The following is a 22,735-nucleotide window of genomic DNA, read 5'->3' on the forward strand; positions in this document are numbered from 1 at the left end:
TAGCAGCGTGGCGTTGCTATGGCGACGCGGCGCACCGCTTTCTTGCCCCGACTTCCGCGCTTTGTGCGTCTGACGTCACTTCCGGCGCAGCGCGGCGGGCTGAGGCGCTTCCGGCTGCGTTTTCCTCAGGTCGGGCTCGTCCTGGGCCCGCTGCCCCCGCGGCGCGGAGCTGTGCTCCTGCTGCCCTTCCTCCCCCCGTCACCTCTGTAAGACTCGAGGGAGTGGGGCAGGGCCTGGTTCCCTCGAGGCGGGGCTACGAGGCCTGGTGATGAGGGGGTGGTGGTGCTGCCTTACCTCGGAGAGCTGAGGGCGGCCGTAAGGCCGCTTGCAGGTGGAGAGGGGGAGTGAGGGGGGAGGGTTGGGAGTGGAGGGTGGGTGTGGGGCCGGCGGGCCTGCTGCTCCCCGTAGATCTCAAGAGGAGAGTGGGGTGGTGAGGGACATTCAGCATCCTGCCGTCCTTCCTAAGGCTCCTAGCCGTGGGGTTCAAGGCTGAGGTGTGGTGGTTCCGTTCACCTCTATAGGGCTCTGGGACGTGGTGAGGGGCTGTGCTGTGCTCCTGTCTGAGCGTTGTGAGGCCTGGGACTTGCTTCCCTATCGTAGTGCTCTTTGGGGTCCTAGGGCTTGCACTCATCCAGAGGCGGAGGGGCAGCGGCAGGGTGACCCCAGTGCTGATGGAGAGCCTATCTTTGCAAGGGGCTTCTTACCAAAGTCTGTTCCGCAGGGCAGCGTGTAGCTGAGCAGCACTTCTGTTTTGTAGGTAGCAAGAAACAAGGACGGTGGCACTGCGTTTGGTGCAGTGATGTGCTCGCATCCTGCTTTACTCACCCCTGATGAAAGCCATGCAAAAGAGTTTATTCCAGTAGCTTTCGGTGACATCGAGGTGAGGAGCTGCAACGCTGATTACCTGGTGTTTGCTGACAGCACGCCTAGCTTCTAGTGGTTCTGCTTAGAGAACAGTTCAGTCCTGCGTTCTGCAGCACTCCCCCAATAGGCTGCGCTGCAGTCCTACATCACCTTCGGGTTTCCAGCAGCCAGCTTTTAGGGAGTGTTTGTGGGTCCATCCTGTCAGCAAATACACCCAGTTTGCAAGGAAGTAACCTTTCTTTTCTTGTGTGTGTTTGAGCGTGTGACTTGCCTATCAGCAGCATCAGTTTGGGCTAGGAGCTTTGCTTAGCACAAAGAGGGGAGATTTAGATTAGGTGTTGGGGAAACACTGTGAGGGTGGTAAGGTGCTGCCACAGGCTGCCCAGAGAAGTTGTGGCTGCCTCATCCCTGCGGGTCTCCAAAGTCGGGTTGGATGGGGCCCTGGGCAGACTGATCTAGTGCCAGATTTAGTGGGTGGCAGCCCTGCCCACAGCAGGGGGCTGGAGCTAGATGATCTTTGAGGTCCCTTGCAACCCAAGCTGTTTTATGATTCCAGCTTACTATTGAGGACAGAGACCTGCATGCATGTAGAATGAGGGCAAGTGAAAAGTTAAGTGTGGGTAGTTTATTAACTCCATTCTCAAGAGCTACCACAGCAGCTACAGCTGAAAGCACACAGATTGCAAACAAGGGGACAGAAGATAGTTACCATGAGCTGCCAACAGTGGAAAGTAGCAGTGTGTGCTTGCTGTCAAATGATCTTCAGCTAGCAACCAGATTTTGAGTGAAATGGTGATTGCTGTGCTTCTCTGTTCTTGAAGGCCTGGACAGACCTTTGACAGGATGTTGGGATTTCTGAAGAAGCCAGTTGTGGTTACTGCTGAGATAAATCTCAACCTTGTGGCGCTGACTGTCGTGGGATTAATGAGCCGTCTGTGGGGGCTTTCCTATCCACGTGCTGTTGTGTGAGTAAATAGTTTACTTCCCACGAGAGCAACACGGACTTTTATTTTTTAAGCATTTGTGGGTTAGAATAAGAGGATGAAAGAGCAGAGAATGTCTCCCTAATAGAGCCCTGGAGGGGAAGATAAGAGAGCCAAAGCTGTGTTGTATCATTAGCCTTCTGCCAATGTGTCAGTGTTTCTTTTCCTACTCTTTCTGTACCCAGCAGTGTCCTTGTAATTGGACTTGATGTGTCTGTGTCTCTTGTGTTTCAGTTTTGATGAAGTTTATTATGGCCAATTCGTTTCCCTGTACATGAAGAGAATCTTCTTCGTGGATGACAGCGGCCCGCCGCTTGGCCATATGCTGCTAGCTTTGGGAGGTAGGGTGCAGTGTCTATTGCCTGTTGTTCTGGAAGAAAGAAGTACTGGTTAGAAGTTGTCAGCTCCTGTCATTGGGAAAAGCCCAAGGCAGCTGAGAGGTTCTGCTGTGGAGAGAATTGGTATTTCTTTTATTTAGTACTGGGACAGGACTGCCATAAGAGGACTGGGAAAGTGATGGAGACAGGTATCCTTTACCTCATCGTTAGGCACAATGAGTGCTGCTACTGACTAGAAATAGTAGGCAGCAAGCAGACTTTGAGGCCTAAGTTCCATTCTGTAGTTTGGAAATGCACAGCATAAAGCTGTCTATATGGGAAGGAGAGATTAAATATGCAGATAACTTTGTCACTGAGAACCTGTTGTTTCCACTTTATATTCTTTGTACCTCTGCACGTTATCAAGCACTGCTGCAGGCAGAACAGTACAAAAGAGGATCCTTTTGGGAAAGAGGGCTTTCATGCATGGACAAGCTGTGTGTTTGGGAAATTGTTCCAGGAGTTTAGCACCTGTTTTTATACTTGTTTTGACACTGGAAGTTCTGAATTGTTGCTTATGTTGTAGGTTACTTAGGAGGATTTGATGGAAACTTCTTATGGAACAGGATTGGAGCTGGTAAAAACTGTTTTTCACCATCTCATTGTTTTGGGAAAAAGGTCATATTTCAGCAGCAGGCATTGCTTTGGCCTGCCTAGTGGAAAAAATGTTTTATCTGACACCTTCAGTTCTCCTCTGAAGTAAATCATCGTCAGGTCTCTAATGGAAATTTAAGATGTTATGTTTCTGTAGCACAAACTTTCCAAATGAGTTCAAACATTTTCAGCAAAACAAGCCTGCCAATAAGGTACTAAAAGCAGAAATTAAATTCAGCTGCTCACTGAATGTAGTTGTAGTTGTATTGATCTGGCTTAGCTGCAGTTAGCAGCTTTGTGTTTGTGCGTGCAACTGTTCTCTCTGATTTCAGAATACAGCACCAACGTTCCTGTGTGCTCCTTGAGGTTCCTGCCAGCACTGGCTGGTGCTCTCTGCATCCCCTTGGCATACCAGATTTTGGTAGAACTGCAGTTCTCCCACTGTGCTGCGCTTGGAGCTGCTCTTCTCATTCTCTTAGGTAAATTTATTCCCCAGGAAATAAACTGTAAAAAACCATGAGTCCTTCATAAAGGGAGAGAACGGTCAGTTTTCCCTTTTGAAACTGTAGAGCACATAACAGGAGCACTGCTTTGACTTCTGTTACCTCAAGAAGCATCTGCCCGGGTCTCCCAGCACTGGTTTTCTTTGCCTCTTGTAGGCAAACACTGCAGCTCTGCCTCTTGACAGACTGCTGTTGTCTGTTTCTTCATCTTCGGAGGCACAGCCCATGTACTTTGCTCATGCTGGAAAGGTTTTGTTCCTTTACACCCAGCACCTCTGTACTGTAGCCAGTAGAACTGTGTGTGAAACTGTCTTGAAAGGGGCAGGCAGGTCCTTCTGCTGGGTAATAATGTGGTTGTCTGAGGTGTTTTTCTAATTCTGTGTCTTTCTCTTTTCTGGCAGAGAACTCTCTGATCACTCAGTCAAGGTTCATGCTTCTGGAATCCATACTGATTTTTTTTATCCTGCTTGCAGTTTTGTCCTACCTGAAGTTCTACAATTTGCAGAGGCACAGGTAAAGCTGAGTTGTCTCCCATCCTGTCGGATTTTCTTGTGGTGACTTTCTGTTATAGATTCCTTTGTTTTTTTAAGTTATTTCACTTTATTGTAACTCACCTCGTACAGCTGCCCCAAGAGTTTATTCTTCCAGCAGAGTTGCAGACTATTTTAACTGGTACTAAGGTTGTCTTTATTTTATAATAAACATAAAATCCCCTTGGAACATTTCTTTATCCACCCATTTTTTAAATCTTAATATTTCCTTCCATACACAGAAACACAGATGTTAAATTCATCATTTGTGCTCCTTTGATACCACTGAATCTGGAGATCTGTATCTCTTTTCTTGTGACTTCCCACATTCTCTGATCCTTGGGGAGGATAAACTGATGTAATCTCGAGTAAAGTAAAATCATCTGCAGACTGAGCCTAGCAGGTGGCTTGATGCATTTCTTTTATGTTTGGTATCAGAAGGCAGGTAGTGTTGGGTATTGCTTTACAGGAAACAGGGAGGTACATTTGAGAACATCCTGCAGGTCAGAGTTTGTGCTTTGGGAGGTTCAGAATGAGACATCTCTGAGTAGAATAAGGAATAGCAGATTTGTTTTGAAGTCAAACCACCTGAATTCAGGATCTTAAGGGTGTGCTCATAACACTGTTCCCTTTGTCCTTTTATTGAAGTTCCTTCTCCGGAAGGTGGTGGTTTTGGCTGCTGTTGACTGGAGTAGCTTGTTCTTGTGCTGTTGGGTAAGTCTGAGGTATCAGCCGTGCTTCAGATTTTCAGGACCTGTTCTTGGTGCTGTTCTGAGCAGACATCCTCATGACTTTTTATGAGTTAGACTGCTGCTCAGCTGTCAGTGGGCAGAACCAGGCATGAGGGGGCATTATCTAAGTGTTTTGTGGAGGAGGCTTTATGTTACATCAGCAGTGTTTCACCTCTCCCTCCTCATCACCTCAAGTTTCACTAAGTCTGAATTTAGGCACTCAGTGCTTCATGATGTCATCAGGAGGGCTCACTGTCACTGCAGTTATTTAATGTAATGAGCAAACAAATGACATCGTCAAGTGTTACAAAGCCTTGAAGCTTATTTATGTCATTGTGCCAAAGTAGTCACAAACCTGAGCCCTTGCACTTAAGTGCATCTGGTTCAAGAGAAAGCTGGCACGTTTACATCATGCATTAAATAATAGCCATAGATCTGTGTACTTCTTAACCCTGTTCAGTTTTTGTGCATTCTCTTTTCAGAGTGAAATACATGGGCCTGTTTACCTATATGCTGCTCCTGGCCATTGCAGGACTCCACTTCTGGCACATGTTAGGAGACCAGAACTTGTCAAATGTAGGTGGTGCAACATGCAAAATGAACCACGTGTCACTTAGCAGGACAGGAGCCACCTGGGAGCCTTGCAAGTCTATGCAATAATGATGCTGGCTGTAGCTGTTTTTTACACTAGCATTCCTTGTTGTAGCCTGCAAACCTTCATGTCATAGAACAGATTTTCAGCTCAGTTGCTGCAGAATATGGAGTTATGTTTAAGAAAAGCACGTGTGTCTGACTGGCTTTTCTGCTCTTATCTGTGCCTTGGTGATTTGTGGCTCAGAATCTGTAGAGTTTCACAGAACTCCTGCTGGCCCCAGTTCAGATCCTCAGTGGAGATTATCCAGCTGTCCTCAAAGTTACAGATGAGTGAGGGTGACTGGGGGAACTCAAAAACAGACAAAGCAAGGCGAATGCTCTGATATTTTTAGGATTTTTAAAACTTGGAGCATGAAAGCAATGAGTTCCCTGTGTTCTTCTAGGTTTCCTTGGTATGCCATTTTCTAGCTAGGGGGCTGACCCTCCTCATCATCCCCGTGGCCATGTACCTGTCCTTCTTCTATGTTCACCTGACCTTGCTGTATCGCTCTGGGCCTCATGACCAGATTATGACAAGTGCTTTCCAAGCCAGCTTAGAGGTAAGGGGAATGTGCTCATGAAACAGAATTATTAGGGGAGAGCTGGAGGAAATGTTTCTTGTGTTGTTGTTTTCTCGTTCCTTTGATCCCGCATATTTGTTCCCTTTATGTCATTTTATTACTTTGCTGCTGTGGTGTGGCTTTAAATTGAAAAATGAGGACTGAAATCCTAATAGCAGATGAAAGCTTTTCTTCCAGTCAGCCAAGGCTTCACTCTAGGCTGAAGATCTGTCCTTTCCTACAGGAAACTCTGCGGTTGTAGATACTGTGCTGAACTCTTAATTGGGTTCATATCCTAAGTGTAAGTTTAAAATGCAAGATGCTAGTCTGAGCTTCTATAGATAATACTTTGTCTACTGACATAGCACGAAACAGCAAGGGTCCTTGTATGGGAACAGTTGACCACAGCCTGGACCTCCTCTGATTGAGCACCTGAGGCAAGCAGTGAGTCAGCCATGGGAGCACAGGTGAAGGCAATTCACTGTGCTACCAGGAGGGGTGGAGCCTGGCTGCACTTCTAGGTGCATTTCAGTGCTGACTGCCACTGGGGCAGGCTCTCTTTCTGGAGGTCACTGCTTGTGGAGTTCACTGCCAGCCTGCGGCACCGGTGAGCGTTTCCATCTGTTTTGATTGCTTTTCTATCACGATAATCTTACCAAGCCTAACTTTTGTGCACCTTTTGATTGTACACTCCTATTGCAGGCTTTGGTGTATTTGCTTTCTGCTGTAAATGGTGCAAGATTGGATTTTTGTAAATAACATCACACGAGAAAGCATCGTGCTAAGATACTGCTGTGTTAAAGTGAGGAGTGACTCTAAATAGTGCTTGAACAGCATCTAGGTTGTTTCTTTTTCTTCCCCCTTATCCTGTCATCATGCTTCTCAGGGTGGGCTGGCTCGAATCACTCAGGGCCAGCCCTTAGAGGTGGCCTACGGCTCTCAGATCACTCTGCGGAACGTGCTGGGCAAGCCCATGCAGTGTTGGCTCCATTCTCACACGAACACTTATCCCATCAGGTGAGAAATCTGTTGGTTCTATACTGTTAGGGTCAAAGTATGCTCTGGTTCTGTCTCAGTTTGGGTCATCGCAGTCTCTTTTAAGTCTTCAGAGAGCACTGCAAATGCGTGGCTTCTCTGTGGGAATGGAGCCAGTGCTTTGGTGCTGGTTTGTGTGCATTGACTGTGAAGCACAGAAATGTGCTGTTACACACCTGGTTGGTTTTTGTTTTATTTCTGTACTTCTGTAAAGGTATGAGAATGGCCGAGGTAGCTCTCATCAGCAACAGGTGACCTGTTATCCCTTTAAGGATGTGAACAACTGGTGGATTGTCAAAGATCCTGGAATGTGAGTATGCAGAAGATCTGAATACCAAACTGATTCAAGCATGGCTTTGATATAGAAGCCATATGTGATCATGAGCAATCACTTTCAGCTGCAAAGCTGGTAAAGGTGGCTGTTTGCACAGTGCTCCTACATGGTAGAAGCATTAGTGAGGGCTTAGAAATTCTGTCTGAACTCCATCTGCCCAATTTGTGGGTTGTGCTGTGCATAAGGGGAACTTTAAAGTTATGAGATTGATGGGAGCAGTTCAGGTGCTTTGCATGAAAGCAGAGTTCTGCTTTTTGAAGTGTGTGAGCCGTGGCATTTAGAGTGTTTTGATGAGTTCTATCCATGTTGAATGGGTCTCAGAAGACACGAAAAATCATTTCTGCAGAATGAGTATCTCTTTGTACTGAAAATGTGGGATGAGCTTCAGAATCTGCTGTGTTAGGAGGGATTCCAGGTGGGTGTCTGAGCACGAAAAGGCTTGGTTTGTGCTAAAGCATTTTGCCATTGTAACTGTCAGTGAAGAGCAGGACTCTTTGTTTTTGCAGTTCTGCCTCTGAAAGCCCTTGTGTGATATCATTGCATACTGATCAAAAAGTTGCTTTTGTAGGCTTCTAATGTTGCTCTGGGAACTGCATAAACAGTTCTACCCAAAGGACTGTGTGCCATTATAAACCATATCTACGCTGGGGGAGCCTGTCAGTAGTGCAGAGCTTTCAAGGGGGGATTCTAACAGAATCTTTGTGAGAACCAGTAAAAGATAGCCAGTATCTACTTAAATTTCCTCAGGTTGCCCTGGAGGATGTGAAGCTGTAGAACAACAGAGTGCAGGCAGCAGCTGGGTGAGCAAGAGTTCCTCTTGCCAAAGCATGTGTTAGCCTTGTCCAGAGGATAAGGGTTTGGTCTCTGTGGTGGAAATGATAGCCATTGATCTCTGTTGTGGTCCTGCCAAAAGTGACATCAGTTGTAGTAACAACTCCTGCCAGACTTGTGAAGCACTTGCATTTCACAGAAAGTACCCGACAGCTGTAGTGTGGGAATAACCTGAACTTGTTCCTGACTGATCTGAATTAGGACCACTGACTTAATGGCTGGGGTGTTGGTTTCCCATTGCCAATCCCCTGAGTCATTCTGCCCTTAATTTGCCTCTGCTTTGCTGAACTTTCTTTCCATTCTGGTATATTCTGTAGATGACTTGGTTTTCCTATCATCATGCCTAGATATTTGTCCCTACTGCAGTATCTTGCCCAAGCAGTTTGCTTGTTACAAGGTTGCATAATTCAGAATAAGGAATGTGACCACTTCCTCTCATGTGTTACTCCACCAGGCAGCAGCTGGTGGTGAGTAACCCACCTCGTCCTGTCAGGCATGGGCACGTTGTGCAGCTGGTCCATGGCATCACAACTCGGTACCTCAACACGTAAGTCCTCTCCTTGTCCTTTCCTCTGCCAAGATTTTGGGCTCGTTCTGTCTTGCTGTGTCTCTAAGTGGAAGAGTTCAGGGTTTGAAGAGGAGTGACCTCTGCATTCAGTATAAACTGATTGGTGCCCAAAATGGTGGGGCTGGGAGTGACGATTGGTGGTAATTCACAGATTCTTAAATACATGGATCTCTTGGTGAGTCCTTACCCTTCCCCCCTCCCTGCCTCCTCTCCAGAATATTCAGGCAGTGTTGTGGGTGACAGTTAACTTAAAGCCATCTGCTGCCCCTGCTGACTTCACCTGTGTGAAGGGTGCAGTCAGAAAGTTAGGAGGATGTGTTGGAGAATTCAGTGTGCCATGGCTCACTGCCACGGATCCTTGGCTGTTCTGCAAAGACTGCAGTATGAAAGTGGCTCCAAAAGGGAGTCAGTCGGCATTGGAATGTTGCTGTGATTGGGAAGGGGGGGCATTCTGCATTGTGGGTCTTTGCTGTGTTCCTTCTAAACCCAATTTGTTCATTTTTGGAAACGCAAATGAACAGCATCCCTGTTTGTCACAATCGGTGCTTGTTCTTCAGCAGGGTAGCAGTTGTCTGTGTTGGCTTCCTGCGTGGCTGCTGCTGGCAGCTCTTGGTAGTGGGTAGTGTTCTCTTTCAGAGTGAACAGTGTAGTCTTTTTAAATGGATTACTTGCTTTCAAACTAAGCCAATCTAGTTCCTTTATGGGTATGTTTTTATATGAATTTGGGAAATGGTATTAGAGGATCTGAGGATGCTTACTTTGTCTTACAGGCACGATGTTGCTGCCCCTCTCAGCCCCCACTCCCAGGAAGTTTCCTGCTATATCGATTATAACATTTCCATGCCAGCACAGAACCTCTGGAGGGTGGTGAGTGATCAAAGGGAGGGAAGGAGCTCATCATTTTTTCTCCAGAAGTAGCTGAGGCAAAAAGCCAATCAAAAGACATCTCACCATTGCAGGAAATTGTAAATCGTGAGTCTGACACGGACGTGTGGAAAACCATTCTGTCAGAAGTGAGGTTTGTTCACGTGAATACCTCTGCAGTGCTAAAGGCAAGTGGATTTATGTTTATTTTCCTACAGTTTTTCCTCCGTGCAACTCTCATAATCTCATAAAATACTGATCTCTCTGTTCTGGAATGCCTAAACTACGTGAAACAAATGTAAATTAATTCAAGTAAACTTGCTCAATGTGGTAAAGGGGCGGCGTGTGTTTCAGGTAGTTGCTTTGTTCTTTTTCAGCATGCAGGGCTGTCCTGCTTTTTAGAAAGTTATGGCCACCATACACAAGTGAGCCTTAGGTGCTGAGGCTGTGTGTAGAATGTGACAGCAGATGGAATAGTGAAGGATCTCTGCACAAAGTTTTCTGGAATCGCCGACTCTGGCTGTAGATCTGTTCAGATGTGTTGTGGTCCTGTACTTCATGGCAGGCCCTTGCTGTGATGGGCTGCACAGCCAGGCCAAGGAACTTCCAGCCTGAGCTTCCAAGTGGCACGACTGTCAGTTGTGCTTTCACTTTCAGCTCAGTGGAGCATCTTTACCTGAGTGGGGATACCGGCAGCTGGAGGTGGTTGGAGAGAAGCTGTCCAAAGGCTACCACCAGAGCATGGTGTGGAACGTGGAAGAGCACAGATATGGGAAAAGTAGGTCTCAGCCGTGTTCTCTGAGCGTGGATCTGCATCTGGGAGCTTCCTGCAGCGTACACTGATGGAAGGACTTGGTCTGGTGGAATTGGGGTGGAGGGGGGGTGTTCCCAGGGTCACTGACATGGTGAGGTCTCAGCCACACTCAGTCCAAGCAGTGGATTTGGGCAGTTTTTCAGTGAGCTTTAGTTCTACTGCAATGTCAGAATCCTTACAGACCTCCTCAGGGTGCTCATACGATTGGGCTGCACAGTGCTGAAGGGCTCCCTGGAGCCTGAGGAGCCGGGCTATATTGCATGGGCCTTCCCCTTCCCTTTCTGGGTTTCTGGCTGTTATGTTGTTGTTTCTGAATAGTGGTGTTTTCTTCCAGGCCAAGAGCAAAAAGAGAGGGAAGTGGAACTCCACTCTCCTACACGGATGGATATAAGTAAAAACCTAAGCTTCATGGCAAAGTTCACAGAATTGCAGGTAAATGCATTGCTTTCATCATTTCTGCTGCAGGGCAGGAAGCAAAGCACTTCTGCAGGCTGTGAGACTGAGAATTCACTGCTTCTTCTTTGCTGATAGAGTAATTCAGCTTCCTTAGTGAAGAAAAAATCAGAATGCTCTCTAGGCATTAGATAGCAACTGTGCTATCGAATGATGAGGACCCAAGTGACTGTAAAAAGAGAGAGAAGGAAGAGCAGCTGGGTATGCAGAAGTTCTCTGAAACTGAGTTGCAGTGTTGTTTTGTCAGCAGTCTCAATGCCCCTCACTGACATCTCAGAATTTCGCTCAAAAAATGCATTATCTAAGGACAAATAAAACCATTCTATTGATAAATATCAAGCCTGACTTACAAACAGTCTTTCTCCACGTTCAGGTTGAGAACACCTTACATCTGAAGCTGTTGATCTATGCCTGCTATCTCAGCTATTGCTCTAATTCTGAAAGCCTTCTGTGTCCTTTTTTTTTTTCCCAGTGGAAGATACTCACATTGAAAAGTGAAGACACAGAACATAAGTACAGCTCCTCTGCTCTGGATTGGATCACAATGGACACAAATATTGCATACTGGCTACACCCAACCTCTGGTGTGAGTAGCAGAGTGGGAGTAAGTGTGAATCTGGTGAAGAAAGGCTTCAGTTCTGACATGTCTGAGTGAGAGCAGGGTTGCAGTTCTGAGGAGTTGGTCCAGGTTGGACTTTTACTGTGTTAAAGAATTCTTAGCACTTCAAAGCAAGCAGCTTTTTCTTGAGATTTTTTTTTTAAACTGCAAGTTCATAGTTTCTGTTTAGAAGATGAGTTGATCTCTAATAGCATCCTTTAAGTGCTGTACATTATGAAAGAGATTTAAAGCAGCAAAGTTCATCAGCTTTCTGATAAGGAAGATCACGTTATTAGCCATGCACACTATGAAATTTCATTTAGCAAGTATGTAAAACATTGATAATATTTGAGCTTACCTAAAAGAGCTGCAGTGCATTCCTGCTTCTGGCTTATACCATGTTCTGCCTGGCAGGCCCAGATCCATCTCCTTGGGAATGTTTGCACCTGGGCTTCAGCTAACGTGGCTGCTGTGGTCTACACGTGTCTGTCCCTGTGGTACTTGATACGACGAAGAAGAAAAATTTATGATGTTCCTGAAGGTTTGATTCCACTGGGGGTTTCTCTTAGTCTGTTATGCTTTAATGGACCCAAAGCTTTTTTTTTTTTTTTTTTTTGTAGCTATATGCTTGATTATTTTTGCACTTTTTCCTGTCCCCTAATTGTGACACTTTTGCCTGTGGCACACACAGATTTTGGTCATTGCCATGTGACCATGGCCTCTTGGGACTGTATAGGAGCTAGCAGAGTGTTTGAGTTATTCCCTGTGTGTTAAGATGCCTCCAGGCAGCAGACTTGGATTGAGACCTTTAGTGGTAGACTTAAAGGAGAGAGAGTGCTTGTGTGGAGAGAGGTTTATTTCAAACAAACCCTGGCCTTTGAGATGCATACATTTACAGGGTCAGCACTCCAAGATACCAGTCAGAATTTCTCCTGTCTCCTGCAGATGCGTGGCAGCTGTGGGTATCAGCTGGGCAGATCTGTGTTGGAGGCTGGGTTGTGAATTACCTGCCCTTCTTTCTGATGGAGAAGACACTCTTCCTATACCACTACTTGCCTGCCCTCACGTTCCAGATTCTCCTGATTCCCATTGTATTACAGCATCTCAGCGATCATCTCTGCAGGTATGTAATTTTTACAGATAAAAAAGTGACACAGCTCTTTTCTCCAGAGTTGGCAGCCTTGCAAGCTGCTGCAGGAAGGCAGTGTTACTTCCCAGCGGTTTCATTTTCCTTTAGAAAGGATAAAGCACATCTGCGTCTTCCTCCTGGACGGCATTAGCTGGCATCCATGTAATCTGCCTGCTCTTTCCCTCTCTCATCCCAGATCTCTGCTCTCCAAGAGCATGTTCAGTGCACTGACTGTAGCCTGGTTCTCCTCAGTGTGCTTTGCCTATCGCACCTTCAGCCCTGTGACCTATGGGCAGCCCCTGTCTGTTGCTGAGCTCAAGGACCTGCGCTGGAAGGACAGCTGGAACATCCTCATCCCAAAGCAGGGACGCTGACAGTCTCGGTGCAGGTGAAGGACAACACATCTCCTATGCAAAGTTCACTGTATTGTTAGTGTTACTGAATTTTTTAAGTCTGATCAAATAATTGATAGTAATTGGATCAAGCTATAACAGAAAAAGAAATTTAAAATTCTTGTAGTATACTGTTACAGGAAAGTTCTCAGTAGTAAAGTAGGTGTTTTGAGCACAGTTCCATGGCCTGCTACCAACAACAGCTGTGCTGTATTTACAGAGCTGCAGCACGAGTCGGAGGAGTCATGGGAACAAGGAAGAGTGCTCTGAACTGCACGCACTGTTCAGGTTAACAGCTTTGTGGGTAACTCAGCCTGTCTTGCAGCAGCTGGGCAATTCACAGCGTAGCAGGAGGTACGAGCTAAGGCCTGGGGCTTTTCACTGGGAATGTCTGATAGCTCTGTACGTGCAGCCCCCAAGGGATGCAGTATTTCTGCCACAGTGATTTTATTGATTTCGTGTCTGCAGCAGCCAGGAGCTGACTAAGAACTCCAGTCCTAAACGGGCCGGGATGCTTTTCACTGTAGCATTCCTTTCTGCCCTAACAAATGCTATTCCAGGCTGTCTTCATCTTCTCCCCACGAAGAAGATGTTGATCTAGCACTACAGTCATTGAAAGTAGGATTTAGTCACTGTGTTGCTCCTCCTTAAAGCTGCATTGACAGCTAGTGCTTCAGTGCAGCATCTCACACCTCAGTGTGTCTGTCTGACTTGCAGAAATGCTCATTAGCAGATAACAAACCTTTACTCACATCTACTGCTGACAGTGGTATGACATGCAGACTGCATTTCTTGTTTTGCTTTTTTTATCTCTAAAGCTCAGCCATTACAGAACTAAAACTAATTTAAACAAAGCAAGAAAGAATTGATTGTAAGAGCATCTCACGAAGCATTTCTTTTCAGACATTTGTACAGGTGTAACACAAAAGCCTTTTATATAAAATGGTCACTTCTGTTCATGTTTGTTCATGTGTTTATTAGCCAAAGTTACCAACACAGCCAGATTGAAGTTTAGAAAAAAATCAATCACAAAATATCAAAAAGTCCCTCTTAGTAACATTTCCCCCCCCACCCCATTCTTAAAATTGCTCTGTGATTATAGACTTGAGAAGGATGTAACAAGGACGTTTTCAGAGGCCCAACATCATTTCACATTTTTTGCCAGAAACTTTATGTTGCTGAAGCTACCTGGGGTAAATTGCAGAAATTGGGACGTCACTGTTTGTACTTCTAGCCTCTGCTCTGTTAGGTTTTGTTGCTGGGGGTTGTTTTTGTTTGTTAGAAAACCAGAACGTTCATCCATTTAGTCGCTGTGCCCTGGTTGATGGTAAAACCACCATGATGGTTTAGATAGACAGCTGCTTGTGGCAGCACAAGGAGGGTCTTGCATTTCACAGCTTTCCCCTTGTCGGTTTTACCACCCAGCTCTGGAAGTGGATGGATTCTGCCCAGCAGAATCTGCAACCAGCAGAACAGAAATGCCCTAAAGGACACCAGTGCTGACAAGGGCGGGTTTCTGTTCTCATGAGCAACTCAATCCAGTTGGAGCTCACACATTCAGCTAACTGTGGTAAAGGAAACACTGTTTGGGTACAAAAATAGAAGCCTTCTCTGCTACGGCACAGCAAGGTGCAGTAGCTTAGGAAGGTATCGCTTTGTAGGAACAGAGCCACGCTGCTTCTTGGCCCGTCCCCTCAATGAAGAGTAAGTTTCCATTTGTTCCAGACCTCTCTCTAACCTGGGGGAGATTCCTCTCTGGCTGCACTCACGAAGTTGCATTCCTGTCCCTACAGGCTGCTACAGGTTGCCAAGGTTGGCCAGCAGGAGGGCAGTGTGAGAACTTAAGGGTCATAGCAAGGCAGGAGAAGAGCAAGGACTGTACCTGCTTGTTGAAATCAACAGACTGTGAGCCGCTTGGAAAAAGGGACTGTTCAGGCCTTTAACCTTCCTGCTAAGAAACAGCATCATCAGGGAAACGGGGTCTCTTGCTAAACACCTGGTTACTTTCAGGATAAACTTCAGTATTAGATTCAACTTTAAAGAGTTGATTAATAGATTCAGATATCTCAGGGAGGAAGGTTTTGGAGGGGAGAGGGGCCATAGTCCAACTGCTCCTCGCACCGCTGTCCCCTTGCTGCTCTGATGACAAAGGGCACTTCACCGGGCATCCTGGCGCAGTCTTTCTTTCCCAAAGTTGTTTGCAGTGTTGGTCTGGACCAGAGGCAAATCCTTCAGCGCCGGGTTAGTGCGGACGGCTGCTGGACTCCAGATGGGACCTCTTGCCAGCTGCCAACACACTGCTGCTCTCTGCTTGCTCAGAGAATGGGCGCTTGTAGGTCCGACCGTGTCCATTCACTGCCCCTCGCTGCCACTTGCAGATGTCTCCATTCAGGATGTCTTGAATGTGCTGGACTATGAGGTTTATAGCCACTGCAGCCAGAGGAGTGGGAAACACACAACACACAACACACGTCAGCTTTCTCTGCTGAGCTACCTGGAACAAGTGGAGCATCCGGCCCCATCCCACTCGAGTTTTAACCAGCCTTTAAATGAAGCTACACCAGCCCCCTGCAATGGGGTCAGACCTCAGCAGAGACCTGCACCATCAGCTTTGAACTCAGGGTCCTGTTTTGCATCTACAATTGCTTATCCCTTGTTCCAGCCTTCTACAGATCTGCAGCTGGTAATCCTGGAGCATCTCCCTCCAGCAAAATGTGGCACGCTCAGAAGTGTGCCACCAGGGCCCTGGTTGCCACGTACTCTCCCTTCCCAACCCCAGAGCTGCTCTCCCCAGATAAATTAGGCAGAGAACTGAACTCCCTTTTTTACCCATGTTGTCAACTCCTCGGGGGATGATCACATCTGCGTACTTCTTTGTCTGCAAAACAGCAATGGGGGTGGAGACTGTTAATGGGAAAGTGGAAAATTCTTACCAATCTGAGTGCAAAGATGGGCAAAGCGTTATGCTCCAGTGCTGTGAGTTAAAGCTGCCTATGATGGTAACATCTCAGTCACACAAGCACCTAAATTGCATTGTGCAGCAAAATGAGCAGACTGGTCTGCCTCTGAGCTTCTCTGCTCTCTCCCTGTTCAGAGTGGGCTGCAACCTGGTCTCCTGCAAGGCTTAAAGGATAAACATAGAGAGGGAGTTTTACATTGCAAGGGATCCGTGCTACTGCAGCCCCAGCAATGAGGAAAATGCAAAACACAGCATTGCACTACAGCTTTGTGCAGTGCAGGAGGGATCTCCGCCTCATGAGGGCTGGAAGAGGGAGAGGTGGAGCACGGGACTCGCTCGCAAAACTCAACTCCCAAAGGCAGTTCCCAGCACGGCTGCACCTACAGCTCCTCCCCAGGCTCTTTCTGTCCCCAGCACTCAGTGCAGACGATCGCTCGGTACCGGCAAGCAGAACTCCTCGAAGGCGGGCTTCACAAACGTGGTGTACTGCGTGAGGATCTGCTCCAGGTCCCTCCCACGCTTCATATCTCGCAGAACTGGAACGGGAAGATCAAAAAAAACACCCGAGTTCTATCGCGGGGACGGACGGATAAGAACCGGCAGCAGAACGACGGCCGGCGGATCGTACCTCTGCGGGACAGCCGCACGTCGGAGTCCGTGTCCACAAAGAGCCGCAGGTGGAACATGTCGCGGATGTCCTGGTTGTAGAAGACCAGGATGCCCTCGAACAGCACCACGTCGGCCGGGTACACCACGGTGGTGTCCGGCATCCTGCGGGAACGGCACGGCGCTGTGCTGTGCTGTGCTGAGCAGCTCCGCCCTGAACCGAACCGAACCGCGCCGTACCTCGAATGGGTCACGAAGTCGTAGGTCGGCACCTCCACCGTCTTTCCCTCCACGATGTTTTTTAGGGTTGCGCGCATCAAATCGTTATCAAAAGCGTCTGCAAGAGGGATGGGAGCGAGAGGAAGAAGGTTAAGAAGGTTCGTTGAGGCCCGGAATGCCGGCAGCCGAACGAACGGCGCGGTCACAGCGGGATGGAGCTCAGAGCGGCACGCGGGATGGGGCGCGCCGTACCCGGGTGGTCGAAGTTGTACTGCCCCTTCAGCGCCTTGCCCTGCTGCTCGGCCGTCAGCACCTTGTAGAAGCTGTCCTGGCTGAGGATCAGCACTTTGCGCTGCCGCCGCTCCACCTCGTTCTGCCCCAGCAGCTCCATGATCTTCTCGCACACTGTGGACTGAGGGCGGCGGATCAGCGCCCGGCGCCGACGAACCGAACCGACCCCCTTCCCCCCCATCGCCCCGGCGGTACCGCGCGCCCGGAGCCGCTCTCACTTTGCCGCTGGCGGTGCCGCCGCTGACGCCGATGAGGAACGGCTTCGGGTGCGGCCGCTCGGGCTCGGCGCCGCCGGCGGAGGCCATGGCGGGCGCAGGGTGAGCCGGGCGGAGCGGCGCCGCCGCGAGGGGCGCTGGGAAATGTAGTCGGTGGGGAGGGGCGGCGGGAGCGCGTGATGGGGCGGGTCTCGACGTTGGGCGTGGCTTATATGAGACGTGACTAACGGAGGGCGGGGCTCAGATGGGGGCGTGGCCCAGCGGGGGGCGGGGCTCTGGCACGGGGCGGTGCGACGCTGACTCGTGGGGCCGCAGGGGGGCGGGCGGTGTGTGGGGCGGCACTGTGTGCGTGTGGGGCTGCGAGGGGCACACAGGGGGCACCTGTGCATCGTCTGTACTTGTATGTGTATCTCTGAGTAGGTGTGTGCAAAGGTGTGGCTACAGCCAAAAGGCTGTGCAATGTACAGCCGTAAGGACACCACACAGATGGATGCATGGCTGTGTAACACTGCATGGCCGGATGCCTGACTGCGTGTGTTCATGATTTGCACACACAGTGGGCTAAGCAACTACGTAGGCTCACACACAGGTGTATGAGCACTTATTTAAGTTACATTCTAATAGGTGCAGGGATCCTCTATTCACCTATATACTTAAGGGCTGAAGGATGTGCATATTCATTAGCTAAATGGATGTGGCACGTATTTAATGTAAGTATGTAGCTAAACCATGTGCTATGAATGCAGTTTCTGTCCCAACAGCCGTGTTTACTGTGACAAATCGCAGCCCTGCTCACCCCATCCCTGCCTGCCGCCGCCGGATGCCGTCGGTCAATGATTAACGCTGGGTCGGGGCCGCCCAAGGCCTGGAGGGATGGAAGAGGCCGGCAGGATGGAGGCTGAGCGACAGGTGGTGGCTGTCAGCAATGTGGCCTTTGAGGACGACCCGCCGCCCTACTCACCGCCCGACCCCAAGAGCGCGGAGCTGCTGTTCCCGGGGGTTTTCCACCCCCAGCCCCATCCCCACCCGCCGCCCTTCATACAGCAGCCGCTGCCCTGCACCGCCGTACGTAACCAGGCCTGCTCCCCTCGGCCTCCACGGGTACACACGGCTGCTGACCCACACTCTGTCCTTGCAGTCCGTGGGGCCTCCTGGCACGGGGCCTCCAACCGCCGCCCAGCAGCCGCCCAAGGACTACCTGGTGGAGTCGGTGCTGGTGACGTTGTTCTGCTGCCTGCTGACCGGACTCGCCGCCCTCCTGTATTCACACGAGGTAAGGATGGGCCCCGCTCAGCCCCTGCCGCAGGCCGTCACCCCGCTGACCTTTCCCCTTCTGCCCACGCCAGACCCGTGCTGCGCTCGGCCGCGGGGACTTGGCCCAGGCCCAGGTGGCGTCCAAGAAGGCGCAGTCGCTGGTGCTGTTCAGCCTCATCCTGGGGCTGTTCGTCTCCTTCAGTTGGGTCGTCTACGTCCTGGTGGCTCTGTACTGGTGATGGGGCCGCGGGGACACGGAGCGCAGAGCTGAGTGCCGTCAGTGAGGAGCAGCGATGGCGGCACCGAGCCCAGCAGCCGTGTGCAGCGTCGGCCCCTGCACCAGGGTGCTCAGTGACTGTTGGGACCGACACGGGGAGCTGCACAAGGCTGAGGGCAGCAGCACAGCTCCGGGACACGGGGATGCGTGGCACTGTGCAGGGCTGGGGCTCGGAGTGGAGCAAACGGCCCCACAGCTCCTCATAGGCTGCTCTGGGTGTGCCAGCACACCGGAAGTCCCCCTGGTAATTAGGATTGTGCAAAGATTCCCCACGTATTTGAGCTCCTACAGCAATGCTGCATGCACAGCTGTGCTGCATCGCCTCCTCCTCGCTGCTTCCAGTTCTAAATAAAATACACACAGCCAAAGCCTTTGTGTTCTGTGAGCACCACAGCCCCTTCCCACCCATGGCTTTCATCCACCACAAACGTTAGGGCAAATTCTCCTGCAGTCGGTCAACCTGGGACTTCCTCCAAGGCCCCCACACTCACAGCCGGTGTCGCGTGCTGCTCAGCGTCTGAGCATCCTCCTTCTGCCCATTATTTCCAGAGGAATTTTGAACCTCATCCAGGACTGAAATAGCACCGGCAGCCGCTCGGGGGTTATTTATGGCCAAGCCGCGGGCTGGGCTGCAGCAAAGGGTTCAGAGCCCTCCGTTCCCATCAGTGCCCAGAGGAGGACAGGAAGAGATGTTCCCTGCAGGGCCCTGGGCTGTGCTTGGAGGGGGGGGGGGGTCCTCAGTGAGGGAGCAAGTGATGTACAGCAAACAGGGCCAATGGCAGAGGAGAAGCCGGAGGGGGATGTGAGAAAACACGAGGCCACACCAACTTGAGGAGCGGATTCGATTGTCACTTTAATCCACAGACTGCTGCATGCACTGTAAACAGGATCGTTAGGCAGGTTTGTTACTGGTATTTATTTGTCTTTAATATAAAAGTTACAGGTTTGAAATGTTCGCAGGAAGATGCCACCGTTGGGACTGGGTTAGTGGTGTATAATATATCATACAGCCAAACAGCTGGGCTGCGGGGAGGCTGGGGAGCAGCGCAGTGCTGATAGCAAAGCACATCGCTTCCCCCTGCCTGCCCCTGGGAGAACAGAGACCCCCAGGGGAGAGGTGAGCTGAGAGCCGGGTGCCCCCAACCCCATCCCTCTGCATGGAGCCCTGGGCAAAGCACTGCTGCTCCCTTCATCCCCAGAACGTGGGGACCTGGAGTGCTGGGGCCATCGTAGCGCTGCCCCTGCGCTGTCACTCCTGCAGCACACAGCAGCGATGGGGCAGCACAGCTCTGCACCAGGTGGAGGGGCTGCGTTTGCCATTTCCATCTCATTGCGTTGCTTTCTTTAAATCTTATTTACAAAGGAAAATAAAAATCACTTCCTGCTTTGGGGATTGCAAAGCTTTGGCCGGGCATAGTGCGCAGCCCCAGGGCTGTTAACAGTGCCATAAAAAAATAAAGGGTTTTGAAATGTTCTGACTCAGTGCCACAGCACAGCCAGGGCTCCGCTCCTCCTGCTGCTGCGGGCTGTGCAGCACAGAGCACAGCTCACCTCACACACCAGGCTGTCCTGCACTTGCAGCCCCGGTGCCAGTGGGAAAATGATGATGTTGGGTGCAACCTCATGAGCGGAGCAAAACACCGCGCTGCAGGCATGGCCAGGCAAGGCTTTGCAATCTGCAGAAGGAAATGCTCGTCACTCTGATCCACCCAGAACAAACAGGAGCTTGGCAAACACTGACCTGCGATGGAGAAGTAAAGCGAGGATGCTCTGCAAAACATCCCATGTGAGCCACTGCCCTGAGCTGCAGGGATGTGTTGGAGCTCTGAAAAACCTGCCACTGTGGGACACGGCTCTGCAGAAGGCCTTGCGAGGGGGTAAAACCTACAGCATGTGCTCAGAACCACGACCCACGCTGTAAACAACTGAATGGGGCCAGATAGGAAGGGGGGGGAACAGCCTGGGAGAGGGGATGGGGACACAAAGTGGGGATGGAAGGGCTGAGTAAGGCACACGGAACAGGAGGGGAGCGAGGGGTGCGGGCAGTGCTGGGGATGGGGCAGAAAGGGGCTTCTGAGCACAGCACCGTGGGTCACTGGGATGAGAACCATTTGGCAACAAGGAGAGGAATGGAGGGGGCCGGGAGCACTGGGCTCCTTCCAGCCCCAGGGAGGGGCTGCTGGCTCCTCCAGTGCCCTAGGGCAGCCCTCAGCCTCTTTCCTTCCAGCACTCGGAACGATGCTGTCACTGCTTCTGAGTTTTATACACATCATGTTTTGCACTTTTTTTTTTTTCCTATAAACCCATCGGTATTCAGACATGCATCAAAAAGAAAAATCTCCAATGGATTCTAAATACTAATATTTACAGTCATATACTACAGAATTTACTGTGCAAAAGCTAGTACCATCACTACAAGATACGGGCCCACAGGGCAGGTGAGCGCGGTACCACTATCAACATTTCCAAGGGTCAGAGGGATCACTGTGGCTTAAATAGTGAGATCTGAGAGGAGGAGGGGGGACGATGGCTGGAGACGGCGGCTCCCTGCCCACCATTCAGTGCCTCTTCTGTATCCATTAGCGGTGCCTTCACCTCACTGAGAAGGCGAGAGAGATGTGGGGCAAAGCGAAGCCCCCTGTAAACAAGCCCAGCCCTCCGGCAGGCAGCGGGGCTCCTTCACCCCCATCTTCCTGGGAAAAGCCTCAGCTGCTGCCTGCTGAACACCATGAGATGAGCCCGCGGGCGCCGAGCTCTGCTCACCCTCCGTCCAGGATGAAGACAAAAGCCCGCGTGTTTCCAAACACCATCGGTAACACATTGCCTGGCACCCTCCTTCCACAAAGCTCTCTCCCTGCTGGAAAAGCTGCTTGATGGCACAGAGGGATGGGAGGAGGAGGGAGGCGAGCGCTGCCCACTCTCAGCCTGCCGCCGTCCGCGCGGCGGCCACCGCTCTGCCAACGCTCACAGCCCCGAAGTCGCTGCCAGCCCGGAGAGAGGCCGTGTCACCCCGTAACAGGTACAAATACTGAACTCCAGTCTCATAGCTGCCCTCCGTGCGCCTGCAGAGCAATTCTCCTCGCTCGCACAAACCCTCTTCCTAAGTTTTCTCCTCCCGGTCTGTTTTCCGCCTCGTGATGTTGCGAGGTTTGATTTTGAGGGACAGTTCCCACAGCGCCTCCTCTGCCAGGTGGTCGCTGAAGTCGTTGAAGAATGACACGATGTCGTCGTTCCTCCTGATGTCGTAATGTCTGCAGAACCACAGAGAAGGGCTGCAGTTAAACGAGGGGCTGAGGACCCCCGGCACGTCCCCACACAGAGCCTGAGCTGCGTTCTGTGTCACCTGAGCCCACAGCTTGTGCTGGGCTGTGACACCAAGGGGACAAAACATCATCAGGTTGGATATCAGGAGGAAGTTTTTCACCCAGAGGGTGGTGAGGCACTGGAACAGGCTGCCCAAGGAGGCTGTGGATGCCCCATCCCTGCAGGCATTCAAGGCCAGGCTGGATGTGGCTCTGGGCAGCCTGGTTGGCGGCCCTGCACACAGCAGGGGCTTGGAACTGGATGAGCATTGTGCTCCTTTCCAACCCAGGCCATTCCATATCCACTGAGGAAAGCCCTTTGTGTTCCTGAGAACCTCTGTTCTCAGCCACAGCAAAATCTGCCATGGAAAGAAAGAGTAGGAAAACAAAGACAGGGCTTCTAAAAGCAATACTGGAAAAACACCATCACAACTCAGTAATCTTATCTAACCCAGGGAGGGGAGCAGACCACAAGCACTGTAATCATGTCACTGCCAGGTCCCCTTACAGCTCCACCTCGATGTTGTCCCTCCTGTGCCCCCACAGTACCCGGCTCAGACCCCACTGCCTCACTTACACCTGTTGGAAGCACCTCATGCTGTCCAGGATGTTAAACTGCTGCCAGCGCTTGGAGAAGTTCACCTTGCTGTCGATGTAGTCTGGGTTTCCCAGATGAACAAAGGTCAGGTCCTGCAGAATTAGGCCTCTGAAAGAGAGAAAAGGGCATAGAGCCAGAGAGTAGGCAAACAAGCACAGAGGTTTGCCATACATGGGCAGGAGAGCCAGCCAAGGGCAGCCACACGGAACCTGACCAGCTCC

At 50.3% G+C, this 22,735-nt stretch overlaps 4 protein-coding genes across 18 annotated transcripts in view; 2 read left to right on the forward strand and 2 right to left on the reverse strand.

Moving 5' to 3' along the window:
- Positions 1 to 65: 65 nt before the first annotated feature.
- On the forward strand, positions 66 to 13,750 carry POMT1 (protein O-mannosyltransferase 1). Of its 6 annotated transcripts, none has more exons than XM_052668510.1 (22): positions 66 to 129; positions 758 to 880; positions 1,686 to 1,829; positions 2,082 to 2,188; positions 2,751 to 2,801; positions 3,151 to 3,297; positions 3,723 to 3,834; positions 4,500 to 4,565; positions 5,065 to 5,158; positions 5,620 to 5,775; positions 6,662 to 6,792; positions 7,025 to 7,120; positions 8,430 to 8,522; positions 9,314 to 9,410; positions 9,503 to 9,595; positions 10,065 to 10,185; positions 10,556 to 10,653; positions 11,147 to 11,260; positions 11,687 to 11,813; positions 12,218 to 12,395; positions 12,598 to 12,789; positions 13,014 to 13,750. In XM_052668510.1, exons 3-21 carry the CDS (start codon positions 1,708 to 1,710, stop codon positions 12,773 to 12,775), a joined length of 2,181 nt encoding a protein of 726 aa, XP_052524470.1. In that variant the 5' UTR covers positions 66 to 129; positions 758 to 880; positions 1,686 to 1,707; the 3' UTR covers positions 12,776 to 12,789; positions 13,014 to 13,750. The 6 variants fall into 6 exon arrangements, with proteins under 6 accessions (XP_052524470.1, XP_052524468.1, XP_052524469.1 ...); XM_052668508.1 differs by having other exon boundaries at positions 92 to 206; XM_052668509.1 differs by having other exon boundaries at positions 92 to 206; positions 9,503 to 9,589; positions 10,059 to 10,185.
- A 2-nt stretch (positions 13,751 to 13,752) lies between these two features.
- UCK1 (uridine-cytidine kinase 1) lies at positions 13,753 to 17,207 on the reverse strand. Its single transcript, XM_052668515.1, has 7 exons — positions 17,087 to 17,207; positions 16,830 to 16,989; positions 16,599 to 16,695; positions 16,381 to 16,523; positions 16,194 to 16,288; positions 15,623 to 15,671; positions 13,753 to 15,223 (listed from the first exon to the last, which is right to left on the reverse strand). The coding sequence occupies exons 1-7, from the start codon at positions 17,171 to 17,173 to the stop codon at positions 15,036 to 15,038; spliced, it is 819 nt and encodes a 272-aa protein (XP_052524475.1). The 5' UTR covers positions 17,174 to 17,207; the 3' UTR covers positions 13,753 to 15,035.
- Positions 17,208 to 17,503: 296 nt separating this feature from the next.
- On the forward strand, positions 17,504 to 18,982 carry PRRT1B (proline rich transmembrane protein 1B). Its single transcript, XM_052669361.1, has 3 exons — positions 17,504 to 18,148; positions 18,222 to 18,356; positions 18,430 to 18,982. Exons 1-3 carry the CDS (start codon positions 17,957 to 17,959, stop codon positions 18,574 to 18,576), a joined length of 474 nt encoding a protein of 157 aa, XP_052525321.1. The 5' UTR covers positions 17,504 to 17,956; the 3' UTR covers positions 18,577 to 18,982.
- Positions 18,983 to 19,442: 460 nt separating this feature from the next.
- RAPGEF1 (Rap guanine nucleotide exchange factor 1) overlaps positions 19,443 to 22,735 on the reverse strand; it is a 76,473-nt gene continuing 73,180 nt past the window's right edge. For all 10 annotated transcript variants that reach the window (XM_052669348.1, XM_052669349.1, XM_052669347.1 and 7 more), the window contains 2 exons: positions 22,494 to 22,622; positions 19,443 to 21,865 (listed from right to left, as the gene is read on the reverse strand). In XM_052669348.1, the coding sequence (XP_052525308.1) occupies positions 21,715 to 21,865; positions 22,494 to 22,622 (280 nt within the window). In that variant the 3' untranslated portion in view covers positions 19,443 to 21,714. The remainder of the gene's footprint in view (positions 21,866 to 22,493; positions 22,623 to 22,735) is intronic.

The sequence above is a fragment of the Tympanuchus pallidicinctus genome, unplaced genomic scaffold (genome assembly GCF_026119805.1).
Source record: "Tympanuchus pallidicinctus isolate F22 unplaced genomic scaffold, pur_lepc_1.0 scaffold8, whole genome shotgun sequence".
NCBI classification, from domain to species: domain Eukaryota; kingdom Metazoa; phylum Chordata; class Aves; order Galliformes; family Phasianidae; genus Tympanuchus; species Tympanuchus pallidicinctus.

What these genes read in the sequence shown, in the direction of transcription:
- POMT1 (XM_052668510.1), top strand. Translation starts at nt 1,708, where the DNA reads ATGTTGGGATTTCTGAAGAAGCCAGTTGTGGTTACTGCTGAGATAAAT. An exon ending in ACGAACACTTATCCCATCAG is followed by an intron (nt 6,793 to 7,024) that starts GTGAGAAATCTG and finishes ACTTCTGTAAAG; the next exon opens with GTATGAGAATGGCCGAGGTA. An exon ending in ACAACTCGGTACCTCAACAC is followed by an intron (nt 8,523 to 9,313) that starts GTAAGTCCTCTC and finishes TTTGTCTTACAG; the next exon opens with GCACGATGTTGCTGCCCCTC.
- UCK1 (XM_052668515.1), bottom strand. Translation starts at nt 17,173, where the DNA reads ATGGCCTCCGCCGGCGGCGCCGAGCCCGAGCGGCCGCACCCGAAGCCG. An exon ending in GCGGCACCGCCAGCGGCAAA is followed by an intron (nt 16,990 to 17,086) that starts GTGAGAGCGGCT and finishes CGCCGCCCTCAG; the next exon opens with TCCACAGTGTGCGAGAAGAT. An exon ending in CGTGCGGCTGTCCCGCAGAG is followed by an intron (nt 16,289 to 16,380) that starts GTACGATCCGCC and finishes TTCCCGTTCCAG; the next exon opens with TTCTGCGAGATATGAAGCGT.
- PRRT1B (XM_052669361.1), top strand. Translation starts at nt 17,957, where the DNA reads ATGGAAGAGGCCGGCAGGATGGAGGCTGAGCGACAGGTGGTGGCTGTC. An exon ending in AGCCGCTGCCCTGCACCGCC is followed by an intron (nt 18,149 to 18,221) that starts GTACGTAACCAG and finishes CTGTCCTTGCAG; the next exon opens with TCCGTGGGGCCTCCTGGCAC. An exon ending in CCCTCCTGTATTCACACGAG is followed by an intron (nt 18,357 to 18,429) that starts GTAAGGATGGGC and finishes TGCCCACGCCAG; the next exon opens with ACCCGTGCTGCGCTCGGCCG.